Source organism: Haliotis rufescens, unplaced genomic scaffold (assembly GCF_023055435.1).
Source record: "Haliotis rufescens isolate VD_foot unplaced genomic scaffold, xgHalRufe1.0.p SCAF_4, whole genome shotgun sequence".
NCBI lineage: Eukaryota > Metazoa > Mollusca > Gastropoda > Lepetellida > Haliotidae > Haliotis > Haliotis rufescens.
This window is the reverse complement of record NW_025964112.1, coordinates 43,723,299-43,746,710: the sequence shown is the minus strand read 5'-3', so window position 1 is coordinate 43,746,710 and position 23,412 is coordinate 43,723,299. Positions and strand designations below refer to the sequence as shown.

The 23,412-nt window shown below is 40.5% G+C and overlaps 1 protein-coding gene across 1 annotated transcript in view; it reads left to right on the top strand.

Annotated features, from left to right (window-relative positions):
* Positions 1–471: 471 nt before the first annotated feature.
* LOC124135913 (protein OS-9-like) overlaps positions 472–23,412 on the top strand; it is a 69,751-nt gene continuing 46,810 nt past the window's right edge. The window contains exons 1-13 of the mRNA XM_046501596.2: positions 472–626; positions 3,588–3,761; positions 4,595–4,658; positions 6,522–6,598; positions 7,226–7,333; positions 9,432–9,633; positions 11,808–11,972; positions 12,640–12,765; positions 13,856–14,063; positions 16,468–16,565; positions 16,959–17,068; positions 18,752–18,854; positions 21,551–21,676. Coding sequence (XP_046357552.2) covers positions 480–626; positions 3,588–3,761; positions 4,595–4,658; positions 6,522–6,598; positions 7,226–7,333; positions 9,432–9,633; positions 11,808–11,972; positions 12,640–12,765; positions 13,856–14,063; positions 16,468–16,565; positions 16,959–17,068; positions 18,752–18,854; positions 21,551–21,676 — 1,708 coding nt within the window. The 5' untranslated portion in view covers positions 472–479. The remainder of the gene's footprint in view (positions 627–3,587; positions 3,762–4,594; positions 4,659–6,521; positions 6,599–7,225; positions 7,334–9,431; positions 9,634–11,807; positions 11,973–12,639; positions 12,766–13,855; positions 14,064–16,467; positions 16,566–16,958; positions 17,069–18,751; positions 18,855–21,550; positions 21,677–23,412) is intronic.

Sequence of the window (23,412 nt, the reverse complement as noted above, 5' to 3'; positions counted from 1 at the left end):
AAATAGTGATTCATAAACATATGCTCATGATATGATATGGTCGGAACAAACAAAACATGCTTTAATCAAATACAGTTCCAACAAGCAATAACCGCATGTTAACTTAAATTAAGGAAATTCTTTTTCAATTAAATTGAATGAAGGAAACCTATTTCCTTGCTTCATCTGTTTTTTAACCCAATATTACAATTTATTGTTGTTCTGAAAATAATCATTACGTTATTTTTTGTTGAAGTGATGCAAATGCCTCCACTAGAGACAGTCTTATTAAGTTACATAAACAAACACGATTCTACAGGAAACGATTATGAAATGTGTTTCGCTAAAAAACTATTCTGGCACCAGTTCAAATAAGTTCAAATAAGTTCAATTATCACCTGGTTCGGTTATTTTTTTCAATGCCTTCGTAAGTCGGAATTGTTATTTCGAATCATGTTTCCCGTCCATGTTTTGAAATCGTAATTTACAGGTGCTTCAAAATGGCGACCAAAACAAACAGGCTTTTGCGTGTATGTTGCCTCCTGGTGCTGTTTCTAGCGCAGTCGAAGTCATTCCTTGATTTTGAGGAATTAAAATCTACTCATTATGGTATAGATATTGTCAACGAACCCGTGAAAATGGGACAGGTATGTAAATTATGATGCTATGGCGAATTCGTAACGAGATGTAATATCATTTATCATTAATAATTCTACCTATTAATGAAAATAACAAAATTCATCTGTCATAAGGACACGTTGGCATACTGTCCTTGAGGGCTACTGTCATTGTCACCAGCGTAAATGTTAATCATTTAAATCATTGACATATGATCAGGTGATGACAGCAACAACCCTGATGACAGCTTTTGACCTGCTATCGCCAGCTGATCAGTTTTGCTGACTTGTTTGATGCATGTCATCGTATCCCAATTGCATAGATCCATGCTCATGATGTCAATCACTGGATTGTCTGGTCAAGACTTGATTATCGTCGGATCAAAGGTTTCCAGACATCATACATTTCTGGAAGCCATGTTTATCACGATTACTCTTGCTATAAATGGGGGTGTAGCATCTAACAGACATTGTGAATACTCAGAGGCTAGTTGGCTAGCTATAGTAGTTAAAGTTTCGCTTGTCATGCCTGACATGGGTACATGTGTGAAGCCAGTTTCTGGTGTCCCCCGCCTTGATATTGCTGTAATATTTCTAAAAGCGGCGTAAAACCATACTCAGTCAGTCAGTGAATACTCAGCATGCTCAGATGATGGCTTGTTTGTAAGAGAAAGTTGTCTTCTATAAGTAAATGAGGTGTTTTACAGTTGTTAAGTTGTGATTAGAGAGAAAACTATGAATGTTTCTTAAGTATCCGAAAACCCATAACAGGGATATTTGGTTCGCCGTATGAAGGTGGAATATTGCTGAGTGAGGCAGTAAGCAAAAAGCAATCAAACAAACAAGATGATAACCAGTGGGTACCAGTAAAAACTGACCAGAGCCAAAATGAATCAGCTGATTTGATCATAATGGTCATTTGGTTGGTCAAAGCGGACCACAGTTAAATCAAACAGACCAGTGAAATATCAGATTAAAGCCAAAGACTGTATCTTTCATCATGTTCATAATGTACAGAAAGAGAAATAGTTTTGTTATGTGTCATATGTTACATAGTGGTACTTGTTATCTATTATAAACAGAATAAAACATGCTCACTAAGCTTTATGATTATTCATGTCCGCTATATAAGATGTCAATCATTTATCTAACTATGCATATCTTAGCAATAAAAGTTCATTATCTTGCTCAGCTTGTCAAGGGAGAGAATTTCATCTGTTTGCAGTATAGGGAAAAGTTGTGTATAAAGGCCCAAATCGGACAAAAACAGGATATGATTCTACCTGCCGCAAAGTATGATGATGCCAGACTTTAGTGATTTTTCCAGACAAGTGCAAAGACAGCACAAAGGAAAAAATTGTAGAAAAAGTTAATTAAACCAGAAAATCTTCTGAAACCACAAAATAATTTGTAAAAGAGTAGAAAGAATGTTACAAGTTTAAAATAAGTACATCATGTACATGAAAAGCACTACTTTAATGACAACTTGTCCCGCACCTATATTGTTATAGGTACAAATTCACCCGAGCACGGTGATGAGTAAGATAATAGGGGACATCTCACATAAGAAAAGTAAATGGTGAATATCTCACAAATTAGAACAACACAACTAACTGGTGAACACCATTCACATACACTGAGTTCAAAAACGTTTAAAATATATATCAATGAGTGAGTGAACATATTAATCGTTAAGGACGATTTGGGCAATAAAAGAAATTACAGGCAAGAAACAGTATTTCACTGTGAAATGTGCAGGTTGATTTACAGTTTATTCCCAATTCTAAGAGGGATCGGCACTTGTTTTTTGTCGGCTGCAAGTTCACAATTAGACCAGATGTCAAACTTCCATTCATCAGACATGTTCCCAAAGAGGATGTCCAACCATCATTAACACACAGATGATTTTGTCACGAAGCACAGTTATATGTCTCTGAGCAGTGGGACGATGTCACAGATCAGATCGAGGGGTGACATCAAAATATGTTCAAATTCATTGAGATACTGCAGGTTTAGCTGGATAATACTGCAATCACAATCCAGGTAGTTTGATGCCACCCAAGAAGAAGAAGTATCGAAACCTAGGCCATGCCCTTGAGAGGGAGAAGAGACAAGTTCTTGAGATCCAGTAACCAGTGAACGTTTATCACAATGCTGTTTCACATCTGGACTTAGACTAACATCTAGTCTCTGAAATGAACATATCGTACATAAAAAAACAGTTGTTCAGTTATCTTAATAAAAATATAATAAAAAGGAGCCCAGTGACTCTCTTCATTTTCAGATACTGCAGTGATCTAGACTTGCCAAACATTATAGACTTGCTGTATTTGATATATATTTGTATCAGGGTCTGTAAGATAGACTAATCAGGACTGGGAATTATGTAAATGGAAATCTACGTGTGAAATTAGTAGTACCAAAATTGGAATTACTAATTTCCAAATTCATGTTATATAGTAATAACTCTGTATAGTATAGTATATAGTATGTCTTTGTAGAAGTGACCTATATTTCACTGATGATCTTTTTCCCCAAATTGCCTGCCAAGGGCTTTTAGCTTGGAACTCCTGTGTTGGATTATCCCTCCTGTGTTAGAGGGATCAGTGATCCCTCTGTTCTTGCCTCCAAGAGGGTGGAGCAGGTCTCCAAATATTGCATCCTAAAAATGAAGAATGGATGTTCATAAGCATGATAAGAGCCTTGATTAAAAAGTGATAAGGTTATCTTTAAAAAAAATCAAAATAGCTGCCAATGGGACTTGAAGAAATATGTCGACTGAAGGTTCTGAATTCTACATGTTCATTGACATCAGCAAGGTCAGATGCTTTACACTTAACACATATCCTATATGCAGGCTCCACTAAGTCGTCCATGACTCTTTGCAGAGACTGGAAATCAAGCCCCTGTAACTATTCTTTTTCACAATTATGTTTATGGCATATATTCACCTCATTATGTTTATGGCGACCTTTCACCTCTTTGTTTCAGGAAGTACCTGGCAGCGTTGTCCAGCTAAGTTCGAAGTTCGGCCAGGCGTACCAGTGCAGCTTCCCCAACCAGGTGGAGCAGGAGAAACAGAAGGAAGAGGAGGAGAAGCTGGCCCTGGAGACGGGGATACTGCAGCTGCTGAAGCCCTTCTCCACACAGGGCTGTCTGTTTAAGGTGGGGGCAGTGGGGACCGGGATATTACAGCTGCAAGCCCTTCACCACACAGGGCTGTCTGTTTAAGGTGGGGGCAGTGGGGACTGGGATATTACAGCTGCAAGCCCTTCACCACACAGGGCTTTCTGTTTAAGGTGGGGGCAGTGGGGACCGGGATATTACAGCTGCAAGCCCTTCACCACACAGGGCTGTCTGTTTAAGGTGGGGGCAGTGGGGACTGGGATATTACAGCTGCAAGCCCTTCACCACACAGGGCTTTCTGTTTAAGGTGGGGGCAGTGGGGACCAGGATATTACAGCTGCAAGCCCTTCACCACACAGGGCTGTCTGTTTAAGGTGGGGGGCAGTGGGGACTGGGATATTACAGCTGCAAGCCCTTCAGCATACAGGGCTGTCTGTTTAAGGTGGGGGGCAGTGGGGACCGGGATATTACAGCTGCAAGCACTTCACCTCTCAGGGCTGTCTGTTTAAGTTCGAGTGGTTTTTGGTTTAGTTGGAGGGAAGTTATTGATCTTCCTAGCTTGGAGACATAAACGAAAATGTTTATTTAGGTTTAAGGAACTGCAAAATGACATGTTTGTGAAAACACTCTCTTAAGGTCAACCATGTGAACCTTTAGTGAAACAAGTTATTCCCAAACACCATTTTCATTTTGACAGTTTGGATTTGAATACAGATCCTTCATTGTTAGGCCTGAGCATTATCATGACGATACTTGCCATACATACTAATCATGTCGATCGTGAAATTTTCCAACTTTTCTTTTGAATATTTTGACGCAATATTACGTAACTTGTGAAACACTTACATGACAGAAGGTTTATTCTGTTGCAGACAAAAGATTGGTGGAGTTATGAGTTTTGCTATGGAAAATATATACGCCAAATGCACATAGAGGGTGAGTACACGTGCACCGGTCATGATGACACTTCCTATACAGTGCATGTGTCTTCATTTTGTCGATCATTGTTTTGCCCTGACAGAGATTTTATCCAGACATCTTCAGATGCCGATATTCAGCCAAGAGTCTGCAGTAAATGTCTTTATATACACTTTTAAGCTCTGGCTAAACTCGCAATAATCACCAGTAACTTGGGGAAGTGTAAATCCTGCTGGGGAACCATGCAGGTAGCAGAGGTACCGTAAGTCCCCTTGGTCCCCAGTAAGGTGATTTTATCTTTGTTCCTGGCGATCTATAGCCCCATTTTGATATTATACCTCAATCATCAGATATTTTTAATGTTCTACAACTAGTTTTAAGTCAATCTGTGACATATTGCTAGTCATTATACTGTCCTTCGTCAACAGTTTTTATAAATATTGTATAACTTGCTCAAGCCACATTATGGCTGAAATATTGCCGACGTGACTTTAAATTGAACTCACTCACTCACTCACTTTATAAATAACAAAAATCAGAATTGATAATGTCCCAAATCATGTTGATATATGTAACTTATAACTTATGCTATGGCTTTTTAGAAACACCATATTCGATGTAATAAGCACCCCGGGCGCTCTCAAAATTAGAAATAGAGGGCTCTTATTAGAATAGTATTTTGGTGAAAATAACAGTTGTAAGATTGTAAATTTCGTGGTTTATGCTTACACCCTGAAATGTTTATATACAACAGATATATTTTTCCAGAATTTAATTCCCCATAATCATGATAATTAAGGGTGCATATAACACACGAGTGTATATTATATGAGAGTAAATAAGTCTTGTGTACATTGGGATTGTTCACTAGCCAATATATTAGCAAATATCGACGTGGGCGCTTATTAGAGCAGGGTGCTTTTTCACTGATAACAGGATCAATAGATGGGAAGAGGGTTTAATGCTTAGTTGTATATTCTTACACTGAAAGCAATCTCAAAATACAATGTTAAAATACTTCTGAAATTAATAATATGGAACTCAAGAAAAATCCCACGATTTTTCCACTAATTTACCAGCCAGGGGATTAATCCCTGCACAAGGTTTTTCATACAGAAAGACTGTTTAAGGAATGGTTTTGTATTCAATGTCGATTTAATTCAAATTTATGTACAGACAGTACTTGAAAGGTGTTGATGTAACAGGACATGACTTCAAATAATTTGGAGCTTTATCATAAATAGGGTGGTTCACTCAGGCTTTACCATGGTGGCATTCCTGCTTGAAAGTTACTACAGTAAACATGGTAGCTTTGATTATTTTAAGAATGACTTTATATAATAGATTAATACCCTCCTGTGCTTCCATATCATAACTATATTAGGAATGTAGATTATGTATTAAAATTTATACTCACTAAAGGCTTGCATAGTGCAATTGCCAGTCATTATGTACAATATTTAGGATACAAAAATACTCTCAGGTAATAATATCTGTGGTTTGTTTTGGTATTCAAGGCTTAATACTGTGGTAACATCACATTGTTACCTGCAGTGCTTCTTCTGTTTGTGGTCGCTGTGAAGAGTTGCATCCCCTTGGCATACCAGGAACCTGTGATTGTTTGTCCGAATCCCTGTTCCCCCTGTTTATGTTTCTATGTCTTACCAGTGCTCGTGGGTTTCACCAAAGTGGTAAACAGCTGAGATCTGCATCACTTCGGCTTTCCTCCCACATTAAGCTGACATGCAGTGTTATAACTGGAATACTGTTCAAAGCAGCATTAGCCCAACTCACTCACTCACTCTCACTCACTCACTCACTCACTCACTCACTCACTCACTCACTCACTCACTCACTCACTCACTTCACTCACTGTTTCAGATGGGAATGTCAAAGGAGAAGTCATTTATCTTGGCCATTATGAATCAGATTTTGATTGGGACAATGACACTTTAAAGGTATTGTAAAGAATCTTTTACAATTATGATTTAAATATGTTGAGAAATATATAAATAGGGTTGTTGCTGTAAGATGCATGCCTAGTGGTCTTGAATGCTGCAACTAATTGAGCAGAGTTGCATCCCTTAGTCATGCAAGGATCTGCTGGTTGCGGTTGGGATAGGACGGGTAACTCGGGTCTGGTGGATTCTAAGTAGGACCTGGGTACTCGCAGGACTTGACTTTGATTTGTCCGCACTGTAAGTTTGTTTTTACCATAGTTATTAGCTACAACAGTCTGTTTTACTTGAGGCTCTCTTTTTGTTTGTTTGTTGTTTAACATCGCACTCAGCTAATTTCCAACTTTATGAAGGCGGTCTGGACCAAACAATCCAGTGATTGATATCATGAGCATTGATCCACGCAATTGGGATATGATGACATGCATCAACCAAGTCAGCAAGCTTGACCATCCGATCACGTTATTCGTCTCTTACGACAAGCATGGGTTGCTGGATACCTATTCAAACACAGATCTTCGTGGGTGGGTTTTGTGTCCACATTTAGCTGAAACATGTTGATATAAATCCAGCAGATGGTCATGGTTTCAGTATTTTAGTGACAGAATGATCTGCATGTATTTCCAGGACCAGCGCCTCAGGAGCAGGACTATCCATAGCAAGTACCACAGTCAGAACTATACTAATGGCACCAAGTGTGATCTCACGGAGGCAGGCCGCAGAGCCGAAGTCAGGGTTAGTTGAAGCAACTTATTCTCGTCATAGTTACATACCTTTTGTTTTCCTATTGGGTGAGTTTTGGTTTTACGCTGCTTTTAGCAATATTCCAGCAACATCACGGCGGGGGACACCAGAAATGGGCTTCACACATTGTACCCATGTCGGGAATCGAACCCGGGTCTTCGGCATGACGAGCAAACGCTTTAACCACTAGGTTACCCGACCGCCACCGTTTTCCTATTGAAAAGTTTGAATGATGATGATTGGGGGCATGGGTGGCCCAGTCGTCTAAGATGCCGCGATTCGCTGTGCGGAGTTGCGTCCCTTGGGCAAAGCAGGAACCTATGATTGTGGGTTCGAATCCCGGTTGGCCCCGATTATGTTTCTAGGTTTGTCAGCACCATACCTGTGCTTGTGGGTTTCACCGAAGTGGTAAACGTCTGAGACATGCATCACTTCGGGCTTTCCTCCCACATAAAGCTGACACGCAGCGATATAACTGGAACACTGTAAAAAAGCGGCATTAAACCCAACTCACTCACTCACTAATGATGATGATGAGTTTTACATTATTATTACCCTGGTCAGGGTATCAGTGTGCACTTGATTTTCATTCTGAGCTCCCAAGCTGCCTGGGGTGATTGAAGGTTAACTGTCAAATTACCATCTCCTCCTGCCAGGTACCCATTCACTGCTGGGTGAACAGAGGCCTATTTTGAACAAAGTCTTTCAGGCTAGTAGCACTTAACCACTAGTCTGCAATGAAAACAACTAGTCCAAGAAAAATGTTTTATCAAACAATTCATTAAAATGTATCGTAATTCAGTGTTTCAAGGGACAAGTTCGTTCAACAGCCTCATGTGGAATCAGGGCTACAGTAGCATAACATTCTGGATCCGGGTTTGCAACCCATTTGCTAAAATCGTATTGTTTCGCTCTTTCTTTACGTTCTGGTGGTGTTTTTTTCTTGTGATTCGCTGATACAGCATAAAGCAATATTCATTCATTCATTTTCTTTTGAGGTTGCCAAATGATTCAGCTGTCAGCATGGTCAGATAGCGAAACATATTAAGTGTGGCCATTTCAATATGTACGGTAGATCACTCCCTCTCACATGACCAAGTACTGATTCACTGTGCATCTAGACCGCCCTCATGGTCTAGTGGTAGAGCGTCCGCCCGGAGAGCGGTAGGTCCGGGGTTCGATCTCCGACCTCGTCATACCAAAAGACGTTAAAAGATGGTACTTGTTGTTACCCTGTCTGGCGCTTGGCATTAAGGGGCTAAAACAAGGACTGGTAGGCTCGGAGTCAGTATACTGTGTCTGAGTGGGGTATTCATGTTAAACTGCGGCATGGTATCTCAGTGAGCTAGCACTATAAATCGGCATCAGTCCGGACTAGTACAAGCAGCCACACAAACACGTTGTACACCACTTTAAACCCCATTTCACCTCACCTCACTGTGCATCTTGCAAATGGCCACGCCCAGAAGATCACTGACTTTAGACTTTTTATTGGGATTTTCATTGTGAGACTCTAAAATTATATGTGATTGACAAGAGCATTTTAAAATGCGGTAGCCTGATTGACAAGTACATTTTGTGTTTTATTAGCCTGTGTTAAATTTGTGTCACCTCAGGCTAATGGGCGAGTGTAAAGATCAAAGCCTGGCTTTCATGGATTTATCATAGGCCGATATTCGACACCATGTTGCAGGCATTGACAGTACAAACTAAAATTCCCAAAGTTGTGGTGCCTGGTAGTTCACTGACTATTAGAGAGGTTGACAAGACATTAATCATGTAATGCTTTGTTAACACTATTGCACTGAACATGTTGAATGCAATTTTAAGATATTTCCTAATTTAAGAAACTTTACACATTAAAACTATTCCCAGTTTTGAAAAAATGTGATTTATTCCAATTTGCCTCCCAAGGGCACTTAGTTTTGATTCCAACTTAAATATCTGGCTTACTAGAAAGAAAATCTAATGGATAATGATTTCAGACTATTGCTGAAGCGAAATGGGAACACACTGTTGGAATATACAATGAATACAAAATGAATACACAATGTCATATAAACAAACTGTTTGGATTTTATGTCTTTAGTTTTTCTGTGAGGAAGGAACAAGCGACTACATTGCCCGTATAGATGAGCCGGAGACATGTGTATACATCGTCACCATATACACGTCTCACATCTGCAACCACCCCTACCTCAAGCCCCCCACCCCCAAGAATCCAGTCCCTATCACCTGTAATCCTGTGGTATCCGAGGAACAGTATCGGGAATATCTCGCAGACGCAGAAGGTAACCATGGTAACACCTGCAACAATACAACAGTGATAGGAACAATTTCCATGTAACATATTGTTAAGATCCAGATACAAAAACAAGGTTACACTAGCTATTTATTTACAAGAATATATGACATGGTGTTGATTTCAGATTAGAACATGTCCCCAGCTCTTCCATGCTTTAATATTGGCATCAGCTTGATCAGCTGATTAGGCTCTGTGTCTTGGGTGTCACGAGAGTAGCGATGTATTTATTAGAGGTGTAATGTTACGGTGGGGGCGCCATATGATATGTATCACGATACTATGGATGCGATACGATTCGAATCCTGATTCAGTACTTATTTCACAAGTTGATATTCTTTCTTTTTGCAGGTGAATCACAACCCTATCATTTGTTATTATTTTCAGAGATCAAGGATGGGATATTGTAGGGCAGAAATATATTGTTAGAGTGCACTGTTAATGTTAAGCTATTTATAGCCAACCATAAAATACTAGAGAATATGCATAAGGTGGTGGTGGAACAGTTTCTGTTATTATTCACATGTTTTTACACCAATATAACTTGTAATGAAATGTATCGTATGTATCACGATACAGGCAGGGTTAGAAACTAACAGTTTTTGTCCACTAGTCCTTATAATGATAACATATAGCAAAACCCTTAAAATGGGCCAATGTCTACTAGTCCTTAGGATACCTTTACCATTGGGCAGTTTGGTAAGGGACTACAGGACTAGTGCCAATTTCTAATGCTGACAGGGCTCGTAAATCGATGTATTGTATCATTTGCCTTGTATGACAATACAATACTGTATCGCTGTTTCCTTACACTACCAGAAATTATTTGCCCTCCGATTGTACTATATCGATAGGAATACATAAACGCTGATTGATTGTCAATAGTATGCACAACAATCATCACACTTAGTTAAAATGGCTGCTTAGTAAGTTGCTGTTGGTAGTGCTTGGACGGCTTAAACGTGAGAAGATCAAGCTGTGTCTTCTAAAGTGTTCCTAAACCCTTATGTAATTTGAGGTGGAGCTTGACTCTGTTCCAAGCCAGTCTACATCTCGATTACACAGTCAGTGTTCAAAATTAAGCATAAGTATCATGTGGTCAATGTCAAATTAGCCCTAAAGTTAATCATTATAGATTCAAGGGGTCCCAAAATAAAATAATTTTTAAGGACCTAGGATCCCCCTTCAATTTTTAAACGTATCGTATCTCACACTGTGCATTTCTCATCTTCTTTCAATCCCAAGTGGAAATGTGCCTAAACAAAGGTTTCCAGCTTCTAAAAAACACTTCACCTGAACACACCTAGCATCACCATGGTCACCTCTCATCAATCTTGGTCATGCAAGCTTTTCATGCCAATCGACCTTCACACGCTGACCACGTGATTTCACTCAGCCAACTCATTCTCTTTCTAATAGTGCTTACTACAAGGGAATCAATTTGGGTTTCTCTTTTTACAATCGTCCCTCTTCAATTTTTCTTCATCTTCTTCTTAGTAAAAGGGGTCCCCAGCAATCTGACCCGTGAAGATTCGGGTTAGAATAGGTCTTTTGCTTGTTGTAAGGGGCGACTTTATGGATCGTGTAGTCATGCTTGGTGACTTGGTTGATTGTTTGTCATTGCACCCCAACGTTGCTCATAATATCTGTCACTTGGTTGTCTGGTAACGACAAGGTTATTAACTAGCCACCATCACATACTGGTAGCTGGAATATTGTTGAGCTGAGAAGAAAAAAACACAAACATTGCAGAACCCCATGGTTGAGACTGGAGATGCACCATTTGTGCATCTCCAAATTGGTGCAACTACAATCTCAAGTCGACTGCCTCCAGGGTCTAGTAGATAGAGGGTTTGCCTGGAGAGCGGAAAAGCAAACACACACACACACACACACATACACACACACACCTAACAAGTCAAGTTGAAGAGGTTGTCCATGGTGCAGTCACAGTTGTCACATCCCACATGAAAGGATGACAGGTGCTTGTTTAAATTACTTAAAGCTAGTTGTTTGACCTGTCATGTTATCCTGATGACTACTGGTTGCCCACCCAAGACTTGATAATAAACAGGTCGCACTGAGAAAGTAGCCTACTTCTGACTGTAATGTTAGTTTTCTTTATATAATGTCACTTGACCATCACTCACTCTCCGTTGACAGCTGAAAAGGAGAAGAAGCAGTTGGCGCAGATGGCAAGGGAAGCTGAAGCTGCGACAGCAGCAGCAGCAGCCAGAGCTGTTGCTGACAGTGTAGATGATAAAACGGAACTGGAGCCAACAGAAACTGCCACGTCTATAGAAACAGGCATAGAAGCACCACCATCAGGTAGGATACAGTCTTCATCACTTAGGGTAGTGATTGGGGTGTTACAAGTCAGGAGTTTCGGGCCTTTAGTCAGTTATCATTATTTTTTTGGTTCTGTCAGTTAAAAAGACTGTTGATAAGTGAGTAATGTTTCATGCTTATTATCAACCACTGCAGTGAAACCTTCTTATTCCGGACCCCTTTAGTCCAGAAGCCGCTCTGTCCAGTTGATCACTGCAGAAACACTTCAACACTTAGCAAAGATATTGGGTATTCTGGATTAGAATAGGTCTCTAGCAACCTGTGCAGGCCATAAGAGGTGACCGAATGGATCAGGGGATCAGGCTTGGGGACTTGTTGAGTGCGTGTCATCATACCCTGACAGCGTGGATTTTTGCTCACAATATCGATCATTAGATTGTCTGGTCCAGCTTGATTATTAACAAGCTGGCTTAAGATGGCTGAAATGTTGCTTAGTGTGGCTTTAAACAACAAACAAAAAAAACAACAAACTTTATTCCATGCTCATTAATCGCCATTCCGGAAATTGGTTCATCTGGACAATTGAACCGAGAACACTACCGTCCAGATGAACACGGCTTCACAGCATTGATACCTGGTTTTGTGGCATAAAGGTTTCACAGGCCGTTGAGTTGAACCTCTTAGTAAGTGTTTCACCATGTTCCAGACCCGGCCGAGCCTGTCATCGACGAGGAGACCACGGATATGGACAGTATATTTGGACCCTCTGTGGAGTCGCTCATGAAGAAAACACTCAGCAATGAAATGAAAAATTTAGCAGGCCAGTCAACAGGTGAGGGAGGTTAATGAGACAGGTTGTGAGAATGTGTATCTATTACTGGTGCAGGTTATATCTGTGTATCAGGATGTATAAGATAGCTACGCGATAAATCGCAGAGAACAGTGAAGAACAAAGTGTGGTTTATTTCACGATAAAACATTGTTCTTACCATGATGTCATGTCTGGAGATTCGAACATGCGCTCGAACATGCGCTCACATCGGACAACGTTATTTTGAGAGGGGAGTGTCCAGTGAGTTGTTCCCCATTGATGTAGCTGAGCAAAGCAGATAAGAGAGATATGACACTTGGTATTGGGAGAAAGAGTACAGGTAATCGACATGTGAGTTATGCAGGAAATGCCCACCTGTGCATAAAATGGACATTTCCGAGGTGCAATTCTATTGAGGGTGTCATAATTATTAAAATATGCGTAATTATTTTTAAAGCTTGTACATTTTATCATCATCCTTAAGTTAAAGAGGCTGTAAATATAAGAAAGAAACAACTCATGGTCGTTTATCATACAATAAAACACCACAGGGAGAATAAACGACACCCACACGTCTATTATTTCTTAAATATGAGGGGTGACTGAAAGGTATGAAGGTTGGTAGTACACCCTCAACAGTTGGCATGAGTTCAGTACAATACTCTCCATGCTTTCAGGCTGCCTTTGAACCAATTACTTTACCAGGCCGCATAGACCGTATTCGACGTAATAAGCGCCCAGGGTGCACTTAAAATTAGAAATAGGGGGCTCTTATTAGAATATGGTTTTGTCGAAAAAAAACAGAGTTGAAAGATAAATTTTGTGGTTTATGCTGACAGCCTGAAATGTTTATATACGAGAGATATATTTTTCCAGAATTTAATTGCCCTTAATTAAGGGTGCATATAGCACACGAGTGCGTATTATATGCGAATAAATAAGTCTTGTGTACATTGATCAATCGGAAAGGGTGCTAATTGGGGTTGATTAGCAAATATTGCCGTGGGCGCTTATTACAGCGGGACGCTTGTTACGTCGAATACGGTAACTGCAGGCATCAAAGTGACTAGGTATTCTCTGTTGATGATCAAACATACAAACACTCTTCCAGATAAACCTATTGATGTCAAGCTGTCATTCAAAGTTGTAAGAAATCCAAAAGATATCGACAACTTCATCAAGGATACTTTTGGACAGGAAGGTGACGAAGGAGCAATGGATTCTGGGCCGGCCAGTGAAGCAGCAACCCCAAGAGATGGACCCTCAGATCTGGATTTGGATCCAGATCATGGCGTTGAGGAAGATTTAAAACATGAAACGTAAGTGTTGCACAAGCGTTGTTCATACATACGCCATTCATGTTCAAGTTTAACCTTGATAAGGGTAAATAATGTTATGTTTGAGTTGTCATGACCCTGATACTAATTATTTAATACTTCAAGGGATCTTTGGCTCAATACTGTTGTAGCGAACCTCGTATACCCTCAAATTCCCATTGTTTGAGAATGATGATACTATAAAGGTAACGCTATTTTTCAGGGCATTATCATTTGCAGAAGCCTGAGGTCTTCAATTAACTGCCCGACGAAGGAGGGAAGTTGAAAAGACCGAGGGCTTCTGCAAATGATAATGCCCTGAAAAATAGTGTTACTGTTATTACAGCTAAAATGGATGGAATTTGTTATCTAATAAAAAGAATCAACAATATCGTTTTTGAAACAGTTACTGCAATCGACACTGACCAATTTTTACAAATATAGAAACGTCATAAAACAAACCAGATGACGTCACTATTGAACGTGACATCACCTATCCCTATCCCTATGACGTCACCTAACAACAGGCGTGATAATGGCCTGTCGTCAAGCAATCTGAGGGCATTATCAAGTTACAGTGGCCCGCTCATTTCTGATAACATGCAGGCAGTTTAATGGTAGTTCTTTCCATTTTAGCTATACTGACAGTTAGAGAACACTCCATGGGACCTAATGAAAGTCTGGCTTCACTTACTATGTTTTGAATGTCACCGCCTTGGAACAATGTGGCAGGACTTCACACACATCAACCTCACACCGACTCAAGTAGCCATTGTTTGCTTGTTTGTTTGTTGTTTAAAACCGCATTCAGCAATATTCAAGCTATAAGACGGCGGTCTGTAAATACTCAAGTCAGGGCCATACAATCCAGTGATTGACCTCAGTGAGCCTGACCACCCGATCATGTTAGTCGCCTCTTACAACAAGCATAGTTGCCTTGTACGGCAAGCATGGGTTGCTGAAGAGCTATTCTACTTTGGATCTCTTTGAGTCAAAGTATAGGTTAGACCAAGAGGACCTAGTTTCTAATCGTTGAAATGGTTAATTAAACCACGAGGTGCACAGCGCTGAGTTGTTTAATCAACCATTTCAACAATTAAACACTGGGGTCCAAGTGGTCTAACATACTTAAGCCTTGTCCAACATTTATAGCACCTAAAATGCTTTAAAAACATTGTTTTATGAATGTATTCAGGAACTCTATGCTCAACTGTGCAAACACTGTGTAAGTCGGCCCTGCGTAATGCACGTGAAATGTGTTCCCCAAGCCTTTCGCACGTTCACCTTGTACTTTGCCGATTTGGATTATGAAATGCATGTCCCGGGGCCAGTATACCATTCATTTTGGACCAACTCGAGCACATTTATCAATCACCTAAATATTACTTGCCCATGTTGATGGGCCTATTATAAGCAAACATATCCCTGATCAAGATGATAGTTATTTCTTTTCTGTCTGTTCATTTTGTTGAATGAAAAGGTACCAAATCACATGTACTGTACAAATACTAGAATGCACAGAGCAACATACTGTATAAAAATTGCATAAAACATATTTCACAGTTCATAAACGGATTGGCAATTAGTACTGATGTACATAAATATTATGTTGTTAATTTCATATTATTTCTCCCATGTCGCCGTGGCAGAAGTCTACATTTGTTAGCCTCCCGTGCGAATTTCGCGGGTTTGAATCCCGCTGGCGACAAATGTTTTTCATGAAATTGTACTATCATCAAAATAAATGATACAAAAAAAAGAAGTTCCGACATTGCCAAGTGGTGTTTAACCAACAATTCAGTTGGTCAGACCACAGTCAAAGACAAAGGAGCCATGGTTTAATAGCCATTAATGTCGATACATTGGGTGGGAAGGTTGCCCCATTGTTAAAGCTTTGGATTGTTGCAAGAAAGTCCCAGGTTGATTTTCTATGGATATACATCAGTCGCAGACGTAACGTGTACGCGAGACAGGTGCGGTCAGCAGTACTCAGTGAAGCGCTTGATACTAATTAATTCAATCACCGTGGCTGTGCTGTACATTATGTGGAGTTCTCTCATGACATTGCTGGAATATTGATAACATTGTCGTAAACGCTATTTGATCCAAGTGGGGATTTTTAGGGGGAAATATGATCTGAATAGTCAATGAGAAAACTGAAGCAGCCATAAAATCATTTTCCTTATCTTGGAAGTCATCCAGATGATTAATGTCATACTTTCATCATTATGCTGTGGTTCTATTGCTTTGAAAGAAAAGCCAGCAATGTCTTGATAACATTACTTGACAGATATGTATATGTATTGGGGGAATAAAAGTATTTGTCATTTTGTTATTTCTCTAAAATTAGTGTAATTGTTGTGCATTTATTACCATATACTTACATGTTTTGTTTATTTTGTTTTAGCCATCCTGTTGAGGATGGTCCACCTGAAGATGTGGCTGAAGACGAAGATGTCACTGTGGATGCAGAGGAAGAAGAACTTATGGATGAATTTGATAAAGGTATTGCCTTACATAATGAAGATCCGTTAATAAAAGTGGCGGTCAGGTAGCCTAGTGGTTAAACCGTTTGCCCGTCATGACGAAGACCCGGGTACAATGTGTGACCCATTTCTGGTGTCCCCTGCCGTGATATTGCTGGAATATTGCTAAAAGCGGTGTAAAACGTTACTCACTCACCTGTTATTAAAATTAGTGTAATGGCCACATTTCATACCATGGTTGAACATACATTGCAGTGACCTCCCTTTAACTTTAGATATGGGATTTTACAAGCTCAGCATGTATGAACATTTTGTTCGCCTTCCGTCTTACGTACTCTCTCATTCAGCTCTTAAAATCTTGTACACTCTGCTAATGATACCTGTAAGTCATCGACCATGTTGATTTTTTCAGAACTTGGTAATTTGAAGACAGCTTATAGAAACAAGAGGAACAAGTTTGCCAACATGAAAAACAAAGTGCGGGACTCCGTGAAGCTGCAGTTTGATGAAATAATTGATGAGGTGGGACACTATTAAGATCATTTGGTTGACTTCAGCTAAGAGTGAAACCTCATTGAAGTAAGAGGACCGTCAGAAATATCTCTACTTTCCTGTACTTTGAGTCCAGAGCAGTCTCATTGAAATCAGATCTTTTACTCCACTTAGGTACCTCTCTATGTGAAGATCTTATGACATCTCCATAGGAGGTTGGGTCAGGTGAACTTTATGATCAGCCAATCAGTGTTGAGTGAGCGAAGCATTTAGACATGCACATCTGATTCTCTTCCTCGAAAATGAATAAAATCAGGGAGTTCCAAATGCAAAAAGATAAGGTAACATCATTATATTGTTGTGGATATTTTATTCATCCTGTCATTTCTCAGAGCCATAATACACCCAGAAGGGTTTACTATCGAAGATATATTTGTGTTCTTTAGTGGGTTTTGTTTGGTAAGGCTGGGGGAAAGATCTGATTTTAACGAGATTGAGACGAGTGCCAATATTAGGATGAACCATAGTGTTAAGGGATTTCCTTTATGTTACATCTGACATGTAGATCTGACAAGCTAGGTGGAAAGAGCGTTTGGCCTGGAGAGTTTGTTTGTTGTTTAACGGCGCACTCAACAATATTCCAGCTATATGATGGTGGATACCTGGCAGGCAGAAGGTCGGTTGTTAGTTCCCCTGACCGCGTCATACCAAAAGACCTGACCTAAGTAGTGAGGTGTGGTGAGTTGAAATGGGGTTTAACGTTGCATTCTTGATTAGTGTACTTATATGGTGACATGCATGTACGTGTGTGTGTGTGTGTGTGTGTGTGTGTGTGTGTGTGTGTGTGTGTGTGTGTGTGCGTGCGTGCGTGCGTGCGTGCGTGCGTGCGTGCGTGCGTGCGTGCGTGCGTGCGTGCGTGCGTGCGTGCGTGCGTGCGTGCGTGCGTGCGTGCGTGCGTGCGTGCGTGCGTGCGTGCGAGCGCGTGCGTGTGTCTGTGTCTGTCTGTGTGTCTGTGTCTGTGTGTCTGTGACTAGCCAACTGTGATACCATGCCGCAGTTTAACATGAATACCGTACTCAGACACATAATATTGACTCTGAGCCAACCAGTCCTTGTTTTAGCCCCTTATTGTCGAGCACAAGGCAGAGTAACAACAAGTACCATCTTTTAACGTCTTTAGGAATGAGGCGTCCAGGATTAAACCCCTGACCTCCTGCCCTGCAGGCGGAGGCTCTACCACTAGACCATGGAAGCGGTCTCACACTCTATCTGACGTCACAATACTTTGTGACACTTGTTTGTCATGTCACAAATGACTCTGTTTGTTTTTCAAGTTACCACACTCAAATTGTCACAAGATATATGGGATTGTCACACAATTGTGACTCATTTTCTGGATATACAGTTTGTTTATTTTCATTCTTGATTGATCTTTAATTGTTGTTTTTAAACCAATGATAGTCTTTGATAGGCATTTAGAAGTTGGGAGAACATGAATACATGACAATTTTTTATGGACAGCAACTTCTTTTATTCTTTGTACAATGTTTCAGAGCTATCAGGTGATGATGAAGCAAAAAGTAGATCTAAAACTTCGTACAAAGAATGAAAGAAGTTGCTATCCATAAAAAAAGTGTTATGCATTCAATGGTCAATCATCAAGAGTTACCCTCCAACACTAGTTGACTTATAAGCAGTGTTCCTCCTTCTCAGGCCGAGGAGATGTATGGTGAGGAGATTGACAAGAAGCTGGCCTTCAAGCAGCTCGCCGGGACACTGGACAAACTCATCACCAAGCTGGAGCACACGGAAAAGGGTAAGGAAGGTGGTTATAAATAACAGACCCAGTGAAACATTTCCTTCCCTCCCGACCCTGGAGAAGTGTTGGTCCTCAGTGTGTTGTGATTCACACAGACCCTGAAACTAATGTATCCAATACAGCCCATGCAAGTCTATAATGTTTGGCAAGTCTAGTTTACTGCAGTATCTGAAAATGAAGAGTCCCTGGGCTCCTTTTTATTCTATTTTTATTAAGATAATTCAACAACTGTTTCTTTCTGTAAGATATGTTCATTTCAGAGACGAGATGTTAGTCTACAAGCCATGGACAGGCTCTGTGACTCGGCTGATTGAGTGTCATTGAGTGATTGTGTCCCTTACTCACAAAAAAGTACAAGTAAAAGCAACAACACATGCATGTCGCTACATGAATGAATTAATCAGGAATGCATCAACGTTAAACCCCATTGCACCTCACTCCAACACATTGGCTTGTCCTAATGGTGGCAAGTTGTAATGGATGGAAGCCTTGGAAAGGCTCTTTGACATGGCTGCCCATGATCCCGGGTAGACTCGGTCTTCAGCAACCCATGCTTGCCGTAAAAGGCAACTATGTTTGTCGTAAGAGCTGACTAACGGGATCGGGTGGTCAGGCTCACTGACTTGGTCGATGCATGTCATCGTATCCTATCACCTGATTTTCTGGTCCAGACTCAATTATTTACAGACCACTGTCATATAGCTGGAATATTGTTCAATACGGCATATAACAACAAACAGCACACTCACTCACTCACTCACTCACTCACTCACTCACTCACTCACTCACTCACTCAACCAAAAATGCCTTCAACTTTCTCAGGAAACTAGAGCATAGGACTTTTTTTTAAAGCAGCACTGCTCATAACAAGTATTTTCCTTAACTGGAAGCAATTAAACCTGTCATGTCTATAGCTTTCTTATTAGGATAGCTGGAGACATAGACCTCCTGGTACAGGTAGTCATGTGGGTACCCAGGTCCTTCTTGGTACCCACCCTACCCAAGTACCCGAGTTACCCACCCCAGCCCGACCGCCTCCGTGGTCTAGTGGTAGAGCGTCCGCCCGGAGAGCGTCATACCAAAAGACGTTTAAAGATGGTACTTGTTGTTACCCTGTCTGGCGCTCGGCATTAAGGGGCTAAAACAAGGACTGGTCGGCTCGGAGTCAGTATACTGTGTCTGAGTTGGATATTCATGTTAAAATGCGGCATGGTATCTCAGTGAGCTAGCACTATAAATCGGCATCAGTCCGGACTAGTACAAGCAGCCACACACACACACACACGTGCATGCACGTCGCTAAATAAGTGCAATAATCTTGGACGCGACGTTAAACTCCATTTTACCTCACCTCACCCACCCCAGCCCTAGTACAGATACTTGCAAACACTTTTCTAGTGTATTAGTGTTCATGTAAAATAATGCAGTCGGCTTCAGAGGTCATGTTGAAAAGGAAATGTACCCATTAATCCCTTTATCTCTGTGAATTTAGCAACTATTTTGAGATGTTTCCCCCAATTCAAGTATATATTTATTGTATGTTTATTTGCATGTCAGGGACCACCTTCAACGTTTACAAACTTCCTTTCAAGACTTGGGTGACATAACATGCATAAATAAAGCTGTGTATGACTTTTTTGTTGTTGAACTGTCAACACTGAACAGCAGCTCTTTACAACAGTAGACTGTGCTCCAGCCTGGCCTGTGTTATAGGCTCAGCGGCAAGTGTGGATCTTTTATCTTCTAAGCCATGGAATGTGCATGTCAGAAAACACTTTAATGATTGCCTCCGAGAGTTTCACAAAGGGAAGAATGTTTAAGGTTGCCCTGGCTGCTTGTTTCCCATTAGGTGCAGTTTAGGTGTGGGTGGAGAGAAAGTGCAGTAGTTGAGGGAAGTGATACATATTTAAGATTCGCTCTAATGTTGAATGTATACCATGTATAAAGGCGATATTTGGAACGATAGTCATATAGGAGTGAGTGAGTGAGTGAGTGATTTTTAAAAATTATTTCAGTTGTTTCACAGTCATCTTCCTGAGGCAAAGGACTTAACTGACGATGAAAGTCCAGTCTCCACCGTTGTCGAACTAGGCTGGAATTATGGAGTTATATGTTGGCTGGACTAAACGAGTCTATGCAAAGTGCAATCAAAATCACATGACAAAATCAATATCCGGTTCCTAAACAGACGTGCAGATTTTGGTCGATTGCAGGATTTGCAAAGTATGTGTACCGCCAACTTGTCGTCAACAAATATTTTTCAAATCTTTTAATGTTTTTAATCAAGGTGCCCACGTGATTTGATGCACTTTGCGAAGTAAGACCAGTTTTATCACATTTTTGAGAGGAGGAATCTGATTGGTCAATAGGAGGGGCATAGAAGGGACATGGGGAATCAGATCTTATTAAAAACTTGGGGCCCAAGGGAGTCAGGCCTTACAACAAGCCTGGGGCCCAAGGGAGTCAGGCCTTAAAACAAGTTTGGGGCCCAAGGGAGTCAGGCCTTACAACAAGCCTGGGGCCCAATGGAGTCAGGCCTTACAACACCTGATTAGGGAGCAAAGGGTGGCTAAGTGGTTAATAAATGCTGTTCAAATGGTGTGAAACCCAACTCACTCACTTAGATTAGAAAATAAATGAAATCGTGAAAGTCTGCTCTGCCACATGAAGCACATATCTCTTTATCCTTTCAGAAATTGACAATGTCGACAGAGAACTAGAGCAATTCAATAAGAAAACGATGACCAGTAAAAGCGGAGGGACTCCCAACATACAAAAACCAAAAGGTCCGGGCAGCCTGACCCCGACAACAAGCAAAGGTATGACCAGGTTAATGTGGGGCCTAGTGCAATGAACTCTTTAGGAGTGTATACAAGGAGAATCTCACCAGTGTCTTTCGATTAAGAAATATATGATGAGTGGGAGTTGTTTATCGTACAATAAAACACTGCAAACCCCAAGTGGTTTATTCTCCCTGCAGTGTTTTATTGTATGATAAACAATGACCACGAGTCGAATATTTCTTATGTGAGATATGAACATTATGTTCAGCCTCTTTAAGGATGATGATGATGATGATGATGATGATGATGAAAATATTTACTCATATTTTAATAATGATGACTCCCTCAATAGAATCTGCCCTTGGCAATGTTGGACAAGTACATTTTATGCACAGGTGGGTATTTCCCACATATTCTCACAATCCTCATGTCGATTACCTGATTATCTCTCTCGCTTTTTGATGCGAAAGACACTCCCCTCTCAAAAATAACGTCGTTCACAATGGTCTTTTAGTGGTGTCATTTGATTGCAAACGTGGTTACCGATAACATCACAATGGTGTATCAGTGATGTCATTTGATTGCAAACTTGGTAACTGATGACATCATAATGGTCTGCAAAGCAAATTGTGATGCAATTTCATTGTATCTATATCTACTAGGAGACATTGTTTCCCCTTACTTAATAATATAGGTAATATCTCCTGTGGAAGCCAGTTTTGGATGATTTATTATCTTTGCACAGATCTTTCCGATATGTCTTATGGAAAAGTTGATTGGCCTACGAGAGACCATGAGGGGCGGTCGGGTAGCCTTGTGGTTAAAGTGTTCGCTCATCACGCCGAAGACCCGGGTTTGATTCCCGACATGGGTACAATGTGTGAAGCCCATTTCTGGTGTCCCCCACCGTGATATTGCTGGAATATTGCTAAAAGTGGCGTCAACCCATACGCACTCACTCACTCTCACCATGATGTTGCTGGAATATTGCTGATCCTGCTAATATTGGCGTAAAACGCTACTCACTCATTTACTCCCTATCTTCAAACATTGTGGCGTGTCCCTGTCCGAGAAAACATGACTTGATTGTAAATAGTAAACTAATGAAACACAGAATTATATTTATGTCTAAATGCACCTGGTGCATGTTAAAAAAAATACCAAATTGCGTCTGACTAATGCTTACTTGTCCACACAAAATCAATCTTTGAACACACTCAGTACCTCTACAGTTTATTTACCATACTACATCACTAATCCCTGTGTTTCGTGTAATTTGTCATGCTTTCTAGGGTATGACATCATCAAACTGTGGGTACTTCAAGATTATGTGCACATGTTGCTATTACATTTTTCAGCATTGAGTCATTAATTTATGTGACACTGGCAACAGACTGGCCTATGTTTTAACCTGGTTTGGTTTTGTGCAACTTGGTTTTTCATGTCATCATGCATCTGATGCAAGCTAAACCCAGTTCCTTAAATCAAGCCCTGATGAAGCCCATTTCTAGTGCCCATATCTAGTGCCCATTTCTAGTGTCCCCTGCCATAATATGGCTGGAATATTACTAAAAGCGGATTAAAACCTTTCTCACTCACTTCATTTATGAGAGGGCAGTACAAGCAAAATTTATGACCCTCCAGGGACCTTATGGGTACTAGGATACAATTGTGCTGTGATGTCATAAAGATGTTTGACATCAACTTACTTCCGTGAAGATGTATGTCTGTTATGTATCTCTGTAAAAAATGTGAATTGAAGCTTGTGAATT